Below are 16,722 nucleotides of genomic sequence, written 5' to 3'. Positions count from 1 at the left end.
AGTCTAAAGTCTTTTTCCTGGAGGCTGAGAACCTCCTGATCACTTAGCTGATTTTCTGGGGTTTTTCCTTTCTTCCTCATCTGAGTTATAGTTCTCTGTCTTTTCATTTGTATAGGTTTTTGGTGTGGTGACCTTCTTACAGATAATAGAGTTGTAGCCTCTCTTCCTTCTGGTTTCTGCCCCCCTGTGGCCGAAGTCAGTATGGGGGCTTGCTGTAGGCTTCCTGATGGGAGGGGCTGATACCTGCCCATGGGTAGGTGGAGCCGATTCTAATCCCTCTGGTGGGTAGTGCTTAGTCTCTGGATGGGATCAGAGGCAGCTGTGTGCCTGAGGGGTCTTTAGGTGGCCTGTTTACTGAGGGTGGGGCTGTGACCCACCTGGGTTGTTGTTCTCAGTGTTGACTAATGGGTGGGGCCTGATTTTCCCAAAATGGCCACCTCCAGAGAAAGGCATGGTTGCTGAATATTCCCGAGAGCTTTGCTTTCAATGTCCTTCCCTCACAACAAGCCACATTCACCCCTGTTTTCCCAGGATGTCCTCCAAGAACTGCAGTCAGGTTTGACCCAGATTCCCATGGAGACTTTGCTTTGCCCTGGGACCCAGTGCACGAGAAAGTCTGTGTGTACCTTTTAAGAATGGGGTCTCAGGAGTTCCCATTATGGCGCAGTGGTTAGCGAGTCTGACTAGGAACCATGAGGTTGCGGGTTCGGTCCCTGCCCTTGCTCAGTGGGTTAACGATCTGGCGTTGCCGTGAGCTGTGGTGTAGGTTGCAGACATGGCTCGGATCCAGTGTTGCTGTGGCTCTGGCGTAGGCCGGTGGCTGCAGCTCCGATTCAACCCCTAGCCTGGGAACCTCCATATGCCATGGGAGTGGCCCAAAGAAATAGCAAAAAGACAAAAAAAAAAAAAAAAAAAAAAGAATTGGGTCTCCATTTCCCCCAGTCCTGTAGAGCTCCTGCACACAAGCCCCACTGGCCTTCAATGCCAGATGCTGCAGGGGCTCTTTCTCCCAGTGCCAGATCCCCACACGTGAGAGTTTGATGTGGGGCTCAGAACTCTTACTCCTGTAGGTGAGTCTGTGAACCAGTTAGTTTCCAGTCTGTGGGGCTTCCCACCCAGGTGGTATGGGGTTGTTTATATCACGAAATCGCCCCTCCTACCTCTTGATGTGTCCTCCTCTTTTTCTTCTGGAATAGGATATCTTTTTTAAGGCTTCTGGTCCATTTGGGTGAAGAATGCTCAGTCTTTAGTTGTGAATTTTGTTGTTTTTAGGAGGGAAGTTGAGCTGTAGTCCTTCTATTCTACCATCTTAATCCCGTCCTCAAATGTTCCTAGGATTTTAAAATGATTGACCATGTCTTAGGGGATATTTTCACAGATGTTTCTCTTATTATTTTTTTTGTTATTGTTGTTGTTGCTGTTTGACAGAGGACAATAGAGAGCTATGTGGATAAACGCATGGGCACAACATATGGCCCTCCAGCAGGAAAGAAGATGACGGTTTTTATTGATGATGTGAATATGCCAATAATCAATGAGTGGGGAGACCAGGTATATTGATCCTATTGTGCCCTTGATTTGCCTATTTCTTCATTGATTTATTTTTTGATGAGTAAATATTTTTCTGTTTTCCAACATGCAATTTCTAAATTACAGGAAAGTCCACCCATTATTTGAAAACAAAGAGTTAGGTGCTGGGATATAAAGGAATGGCATTTTAACTCTGAAAGTTGTCTTTCTTAGGTTACAAATGAAATAGTACGACAGCTGATGGAACAGAATGGATTTTACAACCTAGAGAAGCCTGGGGAGTTTACCAGCATTGTGGATATCCAGTTTTTAGCAGCTATGATCCATCCTGGGGGTGGACGCAATGATATACCCCAAAGACTTAAGAGGCAATTCTCTATATTTAACTGCACGCTGCCCTCTGATGCTTCTGTGGACAAGATCTTTGGTAAAATGAATGTCAGTGGGACATGGGAGGGAAGGACACTTGCTGTGTTCCAATGAGAAAATATCCACCCAGAGGTCAACAGAGAAAGAGCTCCTTTGGGTGGCTCCTTAATCTTGTGCCCTCTTCACTCGCAAATAATATATGTTGTTTATATAAGGATTTATTATGTAGATGTACTGGGTTGGGTATAAGGTAGATATTTTCTATATATGTATGACTTCAAGTAACTGCCACCAACTTCTTAAGTCAGGAGGTGAAACATTAAATGATCTTGGACATGATGAGATGCTTTCCTTATGGATACACATTGGTCTGGATTGATATACCAAAAGTTTGTGTAGCTGATACTCTAGCCAAACCATATAATGATTTTGGCCAAAGGAAATAATACTGTACAGAGTGGGGATGATCCAGAGTGTAATCCTCAGAGTAATGTATAGGCTTGTAACAAATCGTTGATTGATTGCGTATGAGGTATTTCAGAAGTAACCTCACTGCAGGAACATGAGGCCAATAGATAACCATAATTACTTAACTGAGTAATGAAAATGAGTTTAGAAACTGATTTTGGAATCACTCTTTTCAGAAGAAGAGTGTAAAGTTATGCATGCATTCGTGTTAGGTATTAATTTACCATTTCTGAAACTGCGACTGAGAAAAAACTCATTAGGATTACCCTAATTAATTTCTTGCAGACCAGAATGTCCTCTTAACACCCTAGGCTAGTGGAGTATGGCAGTGTCTGCTTTCAATTGCAGCTGTGGGCAAAGGTTTGGAAACCAAATGACATGGGAATTATCTAAACTTGGAAGAAGTAAAATGGACCAGAAAGAATGTCTGTTATCACTTTTAATTATTCTTTTTTGCCTGGAAAATTTTATCTGTAAAGTAAATTAAAGTATTTTATAATGCATGGAGAGGCAACAGAAGATTGGAGAAATGCTAGAGGATTCATGAAACTTCCTTTTTTCTTACCTTTTTGTAAGGCAACTTTATATATTCCTCATTGTTACCCATTTCATAATATTTAATTAGTTCAGCTAGAGTTTTCAATAATATTGCTTAATCAACTTTTCAGTATTTGAATGCTAACTTGCTTGAACCTATATCTACTTTTTAGATTTAAAAAAACCCAAAGAACATTAATTGATAGAAGTTTCTTTAACAGGTGCTTATCTATCAAAATGTGTAATTATGTTTGTACTTAACATTATAATGTTTTAATTTTAATTTAGCTGATTTGAATTGTTAGCCAAAATGTTGTGATTTTTTTTCCCCCTTTTCAGGAGTGATTGGGGTAGGTTACTACTGTATCCAGAGGGGTTTCTCAGAAGAAGTGAGAGATTCAGTGATGAAATTAGTTCCCCTGACACGCCGACTATGGCAGATGACGAAGAGTAAAATGCTTCCCACTCCTGCAAAATTCCATTACGTTTTTAACCTTAGAGATCTTTCTAGGATCTGGCAGGGAATGCTGAACACCACTTCAGAGGTTATCAAGGAACCAGATGTAAGTGATACATAAGAGAGTAAAACAAGTAACTTTGTTATTTATTATAAACTCTAAACATTCTTAATAATGTAATTTTTAGTGGAATTACAGAAATATTTTGGAATATTTTAGCATGGGCTTTTTTTTTTCTTTGCTGCGTTTCATTAACATAAATAAGGGCAAATGATGCCAGAAGTTTTCTCTTAAAAAATTCCAATTAAATTTGGTTTATGTTCAAGGAAATGGTATACACAATTATCATCTAATGAGTAGGATAAAAGAAACAATTGATTTTATTTTCTTGTCATAAGATAATTTTCTTATACTAAATAGTAGAAAGGATTGCTTTTACTTTGCTGTATAATAATCTTCATATTATTCATATTATGAATACCAACTGACATTTTAACTTAAAAAAGTAATTATCTTTATAAATTTTCAAAATTGAAGAAAGAAACCATTTTATTATTAATCATGCATGATCTTTCCTTTCCATATGATGAAATACACTAAAAGAATTACATATATTGGTAAAACTGAAAAGAGACATAAGAGTATAAAGTTCATATGACAGAAAACTGAGCATTTGTACATATGCTTGAATATAGCAGTTCCTAGCATTCTAAGAATTCTCTTTGAACTGAAAGGGAATTCTAGTATGTAAAATGCAGTATGTGTGTAATTTGTAAAATTGTCAAGTATGTAATATGTAAACACGCAGCATGCCTTTTTTTTTTCCCCAAGCATAGCCTATGTGCTCATGCTAAGGCAGCATCACTCTCTTTGTCACCCTTTTATGGACCTGAGGTGGTAGTTAAGCAAGTAGATTTTAGGGGACTTCTCCACATAATCACATAGAGACAGTTGAGATGTCAACCAAATTGTCACTAGGCACATCACATGTTGACTATTAAAAAAACCCAGGGAGTTCCTGTCGAGGCGCAATGATTAACGAATCTGACTAGGAACCATGAGGTTTGGTCCCTGGCCTTGCTCAGTGGGTTAAGGATATGGCGTTGCCTTGAGCTGTGGTGTAGGTCGCAGACAAGGCTTGGATCTGGCGTTGCTGTGGCCCTGGTGTAGGCCGGCGGCTACAGCTCCAGTTATATCCCTAGCCTGGGAACCTCCATATGCCGCGGGAGAGGCCCTAGAAGATGGCAAAAATACCCCAAAAAACAAAAAACCCAGCTTTGCCCCAGATGCTCACAAGGTAGGTAACTACACTGACTCCAGGGCATTTTGAGAAAAACTCACTCTTCTAGTTACAGAGAATTGGGAGTCGTTTTAGCAGCAGTGAGCATGTTAAGTTCATTTTTTCTCTCAAAGTTACTGACAAATTAATGGTATTGTGGAATGTGGTTTTTCAATAATACTTTTTGAGTAGTATTTTTTATTATTGTTTTTTAACTTTTTAATTTTTATCTTTTAAAATTTAATTTTATTGGAGTATAGTTAACTTACAATGTTGTTTTAGTTTCAGGTGTACAGTTTAGTTTCAGGTGTATAGTTAAGTGAATCAGTCATACATATACATATATCCATTCTTTTTTCCCATATGGGTTATTACAGACTATTGAGTAGATTTTCCTGTACTACACAGTAGGTTCTTGTTGGATTCTTATTTTATTCTTATTTTTCTTATTGTATTCTCATTATTCTTATTTTTCTCTTCACCAGACTCCTCCTCCACCAAACTTACTAACGCCTTACCAAACCAGGTCACATCATCAGACGTGGCTAGGTTTGATATTATCATGAACTTTTGTCTGAACTGAATCATTATAGGTATTTAATGCAGGCCGGCAGCTCCAGCTCCAGTTATACCCCTAGCCTGGGAACCTCCATATGCCATGGGAGCGGTCCTAGAAAATGGCAAAAAAAACCCCAAAAAACAAAAAACCCAGCTTTGCCCCAGATGGGGCAGTTCTAGCTATTGGTATTATCATGAACTTTTGTCTGAACTGAATCACTATAGGTATTTTACGAAACTTTTATTTTCTGGCAACCAAGTAGCAATTTATCTTCAGTAAGTAATGGCTTTTAAACCTTCTAACTTGCAAAACATTGTCAAGTTAGGAAACTTCCACCAGTCTTTCATAGCAAATAATGAGCTTAGACAAACATTTGTTGTTCTTGCTATAGGAACGGGTACATTGAGCAATTAATTCTCTCAACTTCCAGTTAACTTTGGGCCCTGGATTATTTAGATTAGATGATTGCTTTGTGCCTAAATTCCATATTTTTGCCATACATTTCCTTCATGTTGTGTTAAATAAATATATCTTTGTAATGATCTCAGTTTCATATGCGAGAGTTGTTTATATGCTACATTTATATTATGCCACTTGAATGCAGGTGTCTTATCCAGACTAATTGATCACAAACTTAAGATTTTTACATAGAATATTAGGGTTGATCATGGTATTCTGTCTAGAGATGTTTTTGTTTTAATTTAGAGACTGAACATGAAAGGACACTATTTTCTATTTAATATACTTGAATGAGATCAATTTGGAATGAAGTATATTTTAACTTTTTATGTATTTATTTTTAATAGGACAGTTGTATTCATGGATGATTTCTTGTATACTCAGACTGTGAAACACATATTTTGTATCCCTTCATTCCCTGTACAAATGCCAGTAATGTCCCCCAGGTCATTTTGGCAACCAAAATTTTCCTTTTTTTTTTTTTTTTTTTTTTTTTTTTTTGGTGATAACATGCCGAACGAAAACCATTAGCCTAGATTTTTTTCTAATGGGCTCCTAAGCCTATTGTTCATATTGAAAGGAAACCAGTAATGTTAACCTTAACTTTTTACAATGTAGCATGTTAAGTCTGGGAAGATGGTGCTCTATAGTGTCATCCACTTGGATTCCAAACTCTGGCATAAAGGGAATTAATGACTCATTGTCATCTTGCCTTTTACAGGAACTGTTAAGACTGTGGAAGCATGAGTGTAAACGTGTTATCGCTGATCGTTTCACAGCATCTGATGATGTGACCTGGTTTGATAAGGCTTTAGTAAGCTTGGTGGAGGAGGAGTTTGGTGAAGAGAAAAAACTCTTGGTGGATTGCGGAAGTGACATTTATTTTGTGGATTTCTTGAGGGATGCACCGGAAGCTACAGGTAAACTCTGAAAACAGAATTTGAAACTCCCTAAAGGGGTCTCTGAAGACAGAAGGTTCAGTTCAGGAGTGTTGAATTTTTATCTAGTAAATTGTACTGAAACCAGCCTGGGACACAAGAGGTGCTCAATAAATACAGAATGAATGAATAAAGGGACCCATGAAGTTCAAAGATGAATCTTTTTTTTTTTTTTTTGCTCTAATCGGAGCTGTAGCCACCGGCCTATGCCAGAGCTACAGCAATGCGGGAAATGAGCCGTGTCTGTGACCCACACCACAGCTCATGGCAAAGACAGATCCTTAACCCACTGATTAAGGCCAGGGAACGAATCCGCAACCTCATGGTTCCTAGTTGGATTCGTTAACCACTGCGCCACAACGGGAACTCCAAAGATGAATCATTTTTATGCCTATCAGTCTCGGACATTATGTTAGATTTGCGAGACAGGAGGGGGAGGACAATGATGCATAAGACACACAGGTGGACTTGAGGAAGGCGTCTCCCTGTACATTAACTGGGCAGGTCTCTGAACTTTCTTCAACCTGATTCTCTTTTATAAAAATGGAAATATTGATATCACTTATATGTGAAATCTAAATGGCACAGTGAACCTACCTACCAAACAGAACCAGATTCATGGACATAGAGAACAGACTGGTGGTGGCCAAGGGGGAAGGGGTTGGGGGAGGGATGGAGTTGGGGGTTGGGTTCAACATAGGCAAACTATTACGTATAGGATGGATAAACAACAAGGTTCTACTGTATAGATAGGAAACTATATTCAATACACTGTGTTAAACTATAATGGAAAAGAATACCAAAAAAAGAATGCATATAATATATGTATAACTGAATCATTTTGTCATATAGAAGAAATTAGCAGAACATTGTATAAATTGACTATACCTCAATAAAAATGGAAATATTAATATATGCATCAGGGGCACTGTGGGGAATAAATGAAATGCTATCTGTGGATGGCTGGGGCTGCCTGTGGCTCATACTCACTGCCAAATGAAAGGTAGCAAAACTGCAATGATTATTACTGTAGTATTTCCAGGTGTTGATAATAAAAAGGAAATCCTCAAATTATCTGAGAGGGCCATTGAATAAAATTAGAAAGAGGTGGGTGGTGTGGAGGCAAGATTTTGTGGTTATGGCTCTATGAAAAATTGAGAAAAATGACTTTTCTGGTGAAAAGAGGTAGTGCTTCAATTATCTTTTCCCTCAAATATAACTGAGCCTAAGTAGAATATTTTTCTTTCATTTATAAACCTCTTCTAATACTGAGAATGCATTTTAAGTTCATTTAAATTTTTCATATTTAAAAAGGTGTGTTTAAACCCATGTTATTTGTATCCTCTAAATGACTGAAGGTGACCAGGAAGCCCCTTACTAATATGATAAAGGTGTATATGATCTGTTAGGTTTCTGAGGGATAGTTGCAAAAGCAGGTCTATCCCTGGCCGTGTGGTTAGAATGCTCCTTCCACAGAAGGAAACTGACACATTTTATTTTAAATCAGGTCACACATATCCAAAAACTGTGTAAAGGTAAGAGCATTTACAAACTAATTAGAATTTATGTATTTTTCCCCTTTAATTCAGAAGGATAAGTAATTACATTATGTTTTTCAAAAAGCAAAGCACAAATGCAACATTTTGGGTTGGGTGGAGGCTGGAAGTTGGGTGGGATGGGGTGAAGGAGTCTAGAGGCAAACAGAACCCTTTGTGACTTCAAAGCATTTTGTTTCTTAAAACTTGAACTGAAACAATGAAGTGACTATCGAGATTCAATTAGTGAGAGCTTTGCAGATAGGCCAGTTTTAAGAATTATGTTAAATGAGTTTCCTTGCTTTATCATGAAAAGGTTAATATACTTTATATTAGAACAGGCTCAATTAAAAGTAATTATGGACTATTAGACTTGGAAGATTCACTCTTTTTCTAGTACTCAGTGAATTTCTAAGTTGTTATTAGTGTATTCAACTAATGCTTCACTTTTTTCCCCTGTTACTGATGTTAACTGATAGTGAATTTATATATGTCCATTTTAGCTTTGTATTTGGCATTATGCTTTAAAGGGAAAGTTGGAAAAGCATTAAATTGGTATGTTGTGTTTCTAATTTGAAAAAATTGTTGATTTTATTTATTTATTTATTTTTAGGGCTGCGCCATGGCATGTGGAGGTCCCAGGCTAGAGGTCAAATTGGAGATGCAGCTGCCAGCCTACACCACAGCCACAGCAACATCATATCCAAGCCTCATCTGCAACCTACACCACAGCTCATGGCAATGACAGATCCTTGACCTACTGAGCAAAATTTGTTAAATTTAGTACTTTTCCCAGTGAAATAATTCAGTGTTTATTTATTAATGAAATATTTTTTTCCCTATTTTCTCTCAACCCTCCACCTACATGTCCCCCAATTCATTTCTGTTTTCACCCCAACTCCAAATTCCTGAATCATAAAAATTTCCTTTTAAAATTGCACCCCCCCCCAAAATCAAATACCTGGGAATACACCTGGCCAAGGAAGTAAAAGACTTATATGCCAGGAACTATAAAACATTAATCAAGGAAATTAAAGAGGATTCAAAGAAGTGGAAAGATACTCTATGCTCCTGGGTTGGAAGAATTAATATTGTAAAAATGGCCATACTACCCAAAGCAATCTACAGATTCAATTCAGTCCTTATCAAACTACCCATGACATTTCTCACAGAACTAGAACAAACGATCCAAAAATTTATATGGAACCACAGAACTAGAACAAACAGTTCAAAAATTTATATGGAACCACAAAAAATTGCCAAAGCAATTCTGAGGAACATAACTCTCCCATACTTCAGGCAATATTACAAAGCCACAGTCATCAGGATAGTGTGGTACTGGTATCAAAATAGACATACAGACCAATGGAACAGAAGAGAGAACCCAGAAATAAACCCTATGGTCAATTAATTTTTGAGAAAGGAGGCAAGAACATAAAATGGGAAAAAGACAGTCTTTTCAGCAAGTATTGCAGGAAACCCAGACAGCTGCATGCAAATCAATGAAACTAGAACATACCCTCACACCATGTACAAAAATAAACTCAAAATTGCTTAAAGACTTAGCTATAAGGGTGTCTTCATCAAACTCCTAGAAGAAAACATAGGCAAAACATTCTCTGACATCCACCTTATAAATGTTTTCTCAGGTCAGTCTCCCAAAGCAATAGAAATTAGAGCAAAAATAAACCCATGGGATCTAACCAAACTCAAAAGCTTTTGCACAGCAAAGGAAACCAAAAAGAAAACAAAAAGTCAACTTGCAGAATGGGAGAAAAGAGTTTCAAATGACACAACTGACAAGGGCTTAATCTCTAAAATATGCAAGCAATTTATACACCTCAACAGCAAAAAAGCCAACAACCTGATGGAAAAATGGACAAAAGACCTGAATAGACTGTTCTCCAAGGAAGATATACAAATGGCCAACAAGCACATGAAAAAATGCTCAACATCCCTGGTTATTAGAAAAATGCAAATCAAAACTACCATGAGATACCACCTCACACCAGTCAGAATGGCCATCATTAATAAGTCCACAAATAGCAAATGTAGGAGGGGGTGTGGAGAAAAGGGAACCCTCCTGCACTGTTGGTGGGAATGTAAGCTGGTACAACCACTATGGAGAACAGTATGGAGGTATCTTAGAAAACTTTACATGGAACATATGACCCAGCAACCCCACTCTTGGGCACATATCCGGACAAAACTTTCCTTGAAAAAGACACATGCACCCGCATGTTCATTGCAACAGTATTCACAATAGCCAAGACATGGAAACAACTCAAATGTCCATCGACAGATGATTGGATTAGGAATATGTGTATATATACACAATGGAATACTACTCAGCCATAACAAAGAACAAAATAATGCCATTGCAGCAACCTGGATGGAACTAGAACTCTCATACTGAGTGAAGTGAGTGAGAAAGGGAAAGACAAATACCGTATGATATCACTTATATCAGGAATCTAATATATGGCACAAAGGAACCTTTCCACAGAAAAGAAAATTATGGATTTGGAGAATAGACTTGTGGTTGCCTAGGAGAGAGGGAGGGAGTGGGATGGACTGGGAATTTGGGGTTGATAGCTGCAAACTATTGCTTTTGGAATGGATGAGCAATGGGATCCTGCTGTGAAGCACTGGGAACTATATCTAGTCACTTATGATGAGCATGATAATGTGCAAAAATAGAATGTATACATGTATGGGTAACTGGGTCACCATGCTGTATAGTAGGAAAAAAATTGTATTGGGGAAATAACTAAATTTTTTTAAGAAGAAATAAAATGTCCATTAAACTGGTATCATTTTCAGAGAGGTACTATATAGCATGTGTCAACCATGTGAGTGTTGAAAATATGTGATAGGAGTCAGTTATTCACCAAGTCAGGACTTATTTTTGGATTTGTAAAAGATCTCTATGTTGGATAATAACGTGGTGTCGGCCCTGCATGAGAAGACTAAATGAATGAAGTCTAAATTGTTCTGAGTGCCTGCAAATGGATCAAATGGCATTCAAAATAATTACTCAGTTTTTCATTAGGACTGTGACTATACTTCCAACTTTTCAGAGATACACTCTTTACGGTTGAAAACACGCTATATAAAATTGTTAAAAGTTATTATCATGGAAAAATAAATTATGGAAAAACAAAAATAATAGAATGAATTCTTTTTAAAAGAGAGGGCCACAGAGAAAACATCAGCTCAATAATATGTATTCAAAATATTTTCTAATAAATGGAACCAAAAATATCTGTACCTTACATTCTATTGCTTATTTATACCTTAAAAGCCTGGATGGATTTAGGCTACATTGTATCATTTTGTGTTTCAAAGATAATATACTTTGTGTTCATTCTCCTCTTGATTTCCCTGATTCTAAAAATAAACTGGTTTATTAGAAAAAAATAAAAATAAAAATTTCCTAAGCAAATGCAATGACCTTTTTCTTTTTATTCTTATTAAAAAATCCTTTAATTCTCAATCTCTCTTCCTGATCTTGACATTAAATCCCTGTTTTTTCCATCTTCACTTTGACTGTTAAGTGAATATCTCTGGGAAGACACTTGGTCTGCCAATGGTCTGTTAGGGATTCAAATTCAACACAGTGTATATGACATTCTTTGAAATGACCCTTTCTAGACATGAAGAATTAAGATTGCATATGATCACAAAAATTCTAAGGCTGTTTACTATTGTTTGCTTTCTTTCTTTCCTGAAAAATATACTCTGATATTTGGATAAAAGTCAGTATTATTCAGTGCAAAATTGTAGATCTGAGTGTATTAATTTAGGTTGAAGGGTGTGGTAAAGTCCAGTGATTTGGAGAAACTTAATTGATTCTTCTTCCTCAACCCCAGGTGAAACATCTGAGGAAGCTGATGCTGATTTGCCCAAAATTTATGAGCCAGTTGAATCTTTTGATCACCTAAAGGAGCGTTTAAACATGTTCCTTCAGCTCTATAACGAGAGCATCCGAGGTGCGGGCATGGATTTGGTGTTCTTCACAGATGCAATGCTTCACTTAGTCAAGGTCAGTGGCCATGTCCAGTAGTGTCTCCCCAAAGTTACAGAATCGCCTTCTTCCCTTCTCTTTCATTTTCATCTCCTAAGAGAAAATTCACTTTAAAAATAATCTCATTCTTATACCTCAATTTAGTTTCTAAAATGAATGAAACATGTCACACCTTTGGGTTTAAATTAGACCATGTGTATGTACGTCAAATGTGTGATGTGATAATTTTATTCACTGTTGCCATTCACCTTCCAGCTCAATGTTTTCATTACATTGAAGGAATGTGGTTGCCATCTGAGTTCAAAGCACAGGCACAAAGTCTGCTTTTTTTTGTATCATGCAAAGGATAGCTATAAAATATAGTGCATTAGCTTGAGGACATTATGCTAAGTGAAATGAGCCAGTTACAAAAACACAAATACTGTATGATTCTCCTTTTATGAGGTACCTAGAGCAGTAAATTCATAGAGACAGAAAGCAGAATGGTGATTGCCAGAGTCTGGGGAGAGGGAAGATGGTGAGTACTGTTTAAAGGACACAGTTTCAGTTTTGCAAGATGAAAAAGGAGTTTTATAAATTGATCGCCCAACAGTGTGAATGTACTTAATGCCATTGGACTATAAACTTAAAATGGTTAAGAAGTAAATTTATGTGTATTTTACCACAAATGGAAATAGTAATTTAAAATGGTGCATAAGCATTTGACTTTGAGCTGGGATGAAAATTCTGTTTTAATGAAATCTTCCAGAAAGTACCATTTCTTTTCTACTTTTTCATGTCATTACGGTTTCCATTCATAGGAGAGTTGATCCCCAAATGTTGAAAGTAAAAATATTTTATTTACTTGATAACTTTTGTGACCTGATTAATCAATGGCTGAAGATAATGCTGTTTAAAATCCGGGTTGTTGATATTCTCACTTTGTTCATGTCAGTTAGTTTTTCAGACCACATCTTTTAAAGATGAAGAAGACAATTCAGGGCTGTCTTCCATTGCTTAAGTTTAACGATGAGGAACAATCTTGTAATTACACATTGTCCCTCTAATAATTATGGAATCTTAGAAGAGGAGGGGGTTTTAGAGGTTATCTAGTCAGCTCTTCCTCTGAAAGATGAAGAGTGTGAGGAAAGCATTTCCACAAGGCTGGACTAAGTTGGGGTAAAGGAGGAAGGCAGAGAGTGTGTTCTGGGACTGAATGTCCCCAGAATGAAGATCCTCAGCTTGAAAGTTCTGAAGTCTCAGAATGAGACATCTCTACTGAATTATGAGCACAGATGTTCTTCCAAAGTCAAGTATAAGTAACATTTTGAAATTAGTTCTAATTTATAGTTAAGCATTTCAGGAAGAATAGAGATACTGTCATATTTAATGATTAAAAGGAAGAAGACCAAAAGAATGACATTTTTAGAAATATAATATCAAAGGCGACTTCATAATTACATGTCTATTGGAGACAAAATCTGGCTTTGGGATTTCATGACAGCTTAAATTGAAATGAGGTCATCTATAGAAGTCTTGTGCTGGAGGAGGTTTGCTGGAGCTGTCTTTTTTTATGGGTTTTGCAGCACAGATGATGATGAGCTATGAGTGTTTCTTCACTTTGTTTGGGCATGACATTTCGAGGCACATGTGCCTCCGCACAGGTGCTTGACTGTATTCTTCCTCACTCACAGCCTCTGGCGTGCCTGCTCTGGGATTGGCCGGAGAATCTGTGACTGGAGACTTTGAGCTGAAATGTTACATTCCTCACTATCTTCCAGGCCAGCCCTCTCTTCTACACTCTTGCTTACAGTGTACAGTTCTATCCAAGCTCTGTGTCATGTTAGGTGTGAGCCTTGAAATATGTGACCTAGTTATAAGACATGATTGAAGCCAAGAGACAGGATTGCAGCAAAACAGGATGTGACACCAGACCAAGCATATTTTTTGGTTCCTTTCTTAATTAAAATAATGATTTTCTTTTTTTGTTTTTTTTTGTTTGTTTTTTAGGGCCGCATCTGCAACATGTGGAAGTTCCCAGGCTAGGGGTCGAATCATAGCTGCAGCTGCCAGCCTATGCCACAGCCACAGTAATGTGAAATCTGAGCCATATCTACACCACAGCTCATGGCAACACTGGATCCTTAACCCACCTGCATCCTCATGGATACTAGTCGGGTTTGTTACTGCTGAGCTATGATGGGAACTCCTTGATCTTCTTTTAAAACCAAGAATATCTCTGTAATATCTCTTTTGTCTCTTTGGTTAAAGTTCAAATCATGGTGTCTATAGTTTTTCATGATCTAACTCCTACCTACCACTCTACCCCTTGTAGGTGGTGCTCTGCTTAGGATATAATCCAGAATCAGTTGCTTATGTTTCAACACATCCTGATTCCAAAGCACCCCCGCCCCCATCAATACTGCATTCTCAGCAGGTGTTGCATAGAATTTATCTATTTGTCTGCTCTACCAGACCTAAGCTCTAAGCTCTATGAGGGCAGACACCCAACTTATTCCCCTTGGTTTTCATATGATGGGGTGTTGCTGAAACAGGCACATTTGTGATGCCTGATTAATAGGTTTGGAATTTAATCAAGTCCCCAATATGGCCCTAAACAACCCTTTGCACCTTATCTTCTGATATTTCCATCTCTGGAACAGAAGTTCCCACCTTTGTGAAGACCCCTCAGGCCTTTTGCTGATTCTGAGACTTTGTGCATACCATTCACCCTTAAAATTTAGCCTAACCCCTGCCTACTGTGCCACCTTCTTTGCTTGATAAACTTCTGGTTATTGTTTAAGATCTAGATCAAATGCCAGCCCCACACTTGAGACTCACCTTCACAAGCAGTGTTGTTCCCTTTGCATTCTTTCCTCCAGTTGCCATCGTCCTGTCCACTTCAGCACTTACCATGGTGCATTATTACTAGGTCCCTCTCCTCTGCTAGAATGTGAGCACCTGCTAGACAGGATGGGCATTGTTAATTTTTAAAGTATTTGCTAATGAAATTGAACAATGTATATCACAATTTGTGGATAATAGAAAAAAAAGCCCTATTTGACAGTTCTTACTTCACTGTGTTTTCTCTTATAATTTTGCTTTTAAGTAGACTCTGAGTTTTTTGAGTCTGCTTTTAAAGTCTTCTATTTGTGTATTTACATGTTCATTCGTCAAATATGTACTGAGGGTTTATTATATGCTAGAAACTGGGAAAGGAAGCTTTTAGTATAAGACCTAAATTCAGCTGCAGGAAAAGATGTTGGGATGAAAGTTCCCAATACCTGACCTAAAACATTATTCAAAGCCTTAATATATTCACCAGCATTAGCTAAAGGAAGTGGTTATGACAAAAGCCATGTTATTTAAACAATGTTAAGACACAGAAGATCCTAGATGGCCTGCAGTATCTTCTTACTTGCCTTATCTATGCCTCTTGAAGCAATACCAGGGAAAGAATTTGTGAACAGACACTGGCAAAATCCTAAGAATTCTTGCCAGTACCACTCCTCCTCTGTCTACAACAACTTAGGAGAGTCACTTGGAGAGGGTGAGTGGGAGGCTGGAAGAACAGTGCATCACCTACCCATCCTCCCAGGATTGGTGGATCAGGTTCTTAGGTTCACCAGGAAAATGGTCTCCACTTCCCAGGGCTCGCACTAAGTCCAAAAGCAAGTGTAGTCCCAGCAGGAAGAGAGTATACCCCATGCCAGTAGAAGGAATCCTGAGAAAGGATATTTAACAAAATCTTGCAAGAATGCAGAGCCCAGGTTATGCCAGAAAGCTTCCACCAGGCACAGTGAAGTAATCCATTCTCAGCCCCTATATAACTCTCGATCTTTAGTCTCGAGAAAAGTGGACACTACAGCAATGCTGCAGGCTCAAACTTAAGAGGAAAGATAGTTATCCCGTAAGGGGAAAAATGCATCCAGGAGAGTTCTACAGTGAATTCCCTCCCCATGGGGTTGGAGAGCTGATGGCAAAAGCAGTTCATTCAATACAGTAAGCCAAAGAAACATGGAACTTTTACCACAAAGGTGACTTGGGATGGTCTGGGGCCACTGACTGGTATAGAGCGGATTTCTGGTCTACCCAGAATCACTTAGTAGATACCTTAGGTATCACTGCTTTGCCAAATAATAAGAGTGTTTCTGCTTATTTCCTTCTTTTTAAACTCTACCATCTATGCTGTATTTTGGAAACTTTCCTGGCTTCAATTTAAATTATGTTAGTTTTCAGGAGTTCCCGTCGTGGCGCAGTGGTTAACGAATCCGACTAGGAACCATGAGGTTGCGGGTTCGGTCCCTGCCCTTGCTCAGTGGGTTAACGATCCGGCGTTGCCGTGAGCTGTGGTGTAGGTTGCAGACGCGGCTCGGATCCCGCGTTGCTGTAGCTCTGGCGTAGGCCGGTGGCTACAGCTCCGATTTGACCCCTAGCCTGGGAATCTCCATATGCCGTGGGAGCGGCCCAAGAAATAGCAACAACAACAACAAAAAAGACAAAAAAAAAAAATAAATAAATAAAAAAAAATAAATTATGTTAGTTTTCAGATATGGGGATAGTTTAATCAACTATGTGTTCTCT

General features: G+C 38.2%; 1 protein-coding gene across 1 annotated transcript in view; it reads left to right on the top strand.

Annotated features, from left to right (window-relative positions):
* Positions 1 to 16,722, top strand: part of DNAH5 (dynein axonemal heavy chain 5) — a 251,923-nt gene that overhangs the window by 150,838 nt on the left and 84,363 nt on the right. Inside the window, 5 exon segments of the mRNA XM_021076646.1 lie at positions 1,429 to 1,551; positions 1,744 to 1,957; positions 3,244 to 3,467; positions 6,381 to 6,579; positions 12,005 to 12,177. Coding sequence (XP_020932305.1) covers positions 1,429 to 1,551; positions 1,744 to 1,957; positions 3,244 to 3,467; positions 6,381 to 6,579; positions 12,005 to 12,177 — 933 coding nt within the window.

Source organism: Sus scrofa, chromosome 16 (assembly GCF_000003025.6).
Source record: "Sus scrofa isolate TJ Tabasco breed Duroc chromosome 16, Sscrofa11.1, whole genome shotgun sequence".
Taxonomy (NCBI): domain Eukaryota; kingdom Metazoa; phylum Chordata; class Mammalia; order Artiodactyla; family Suidae; genus Sus; species Sus scrofa.
Note: the sequence above shows the minus strand (reverse complement) of the source record. Positions and strands in the feature narration are given on the sequence as shown.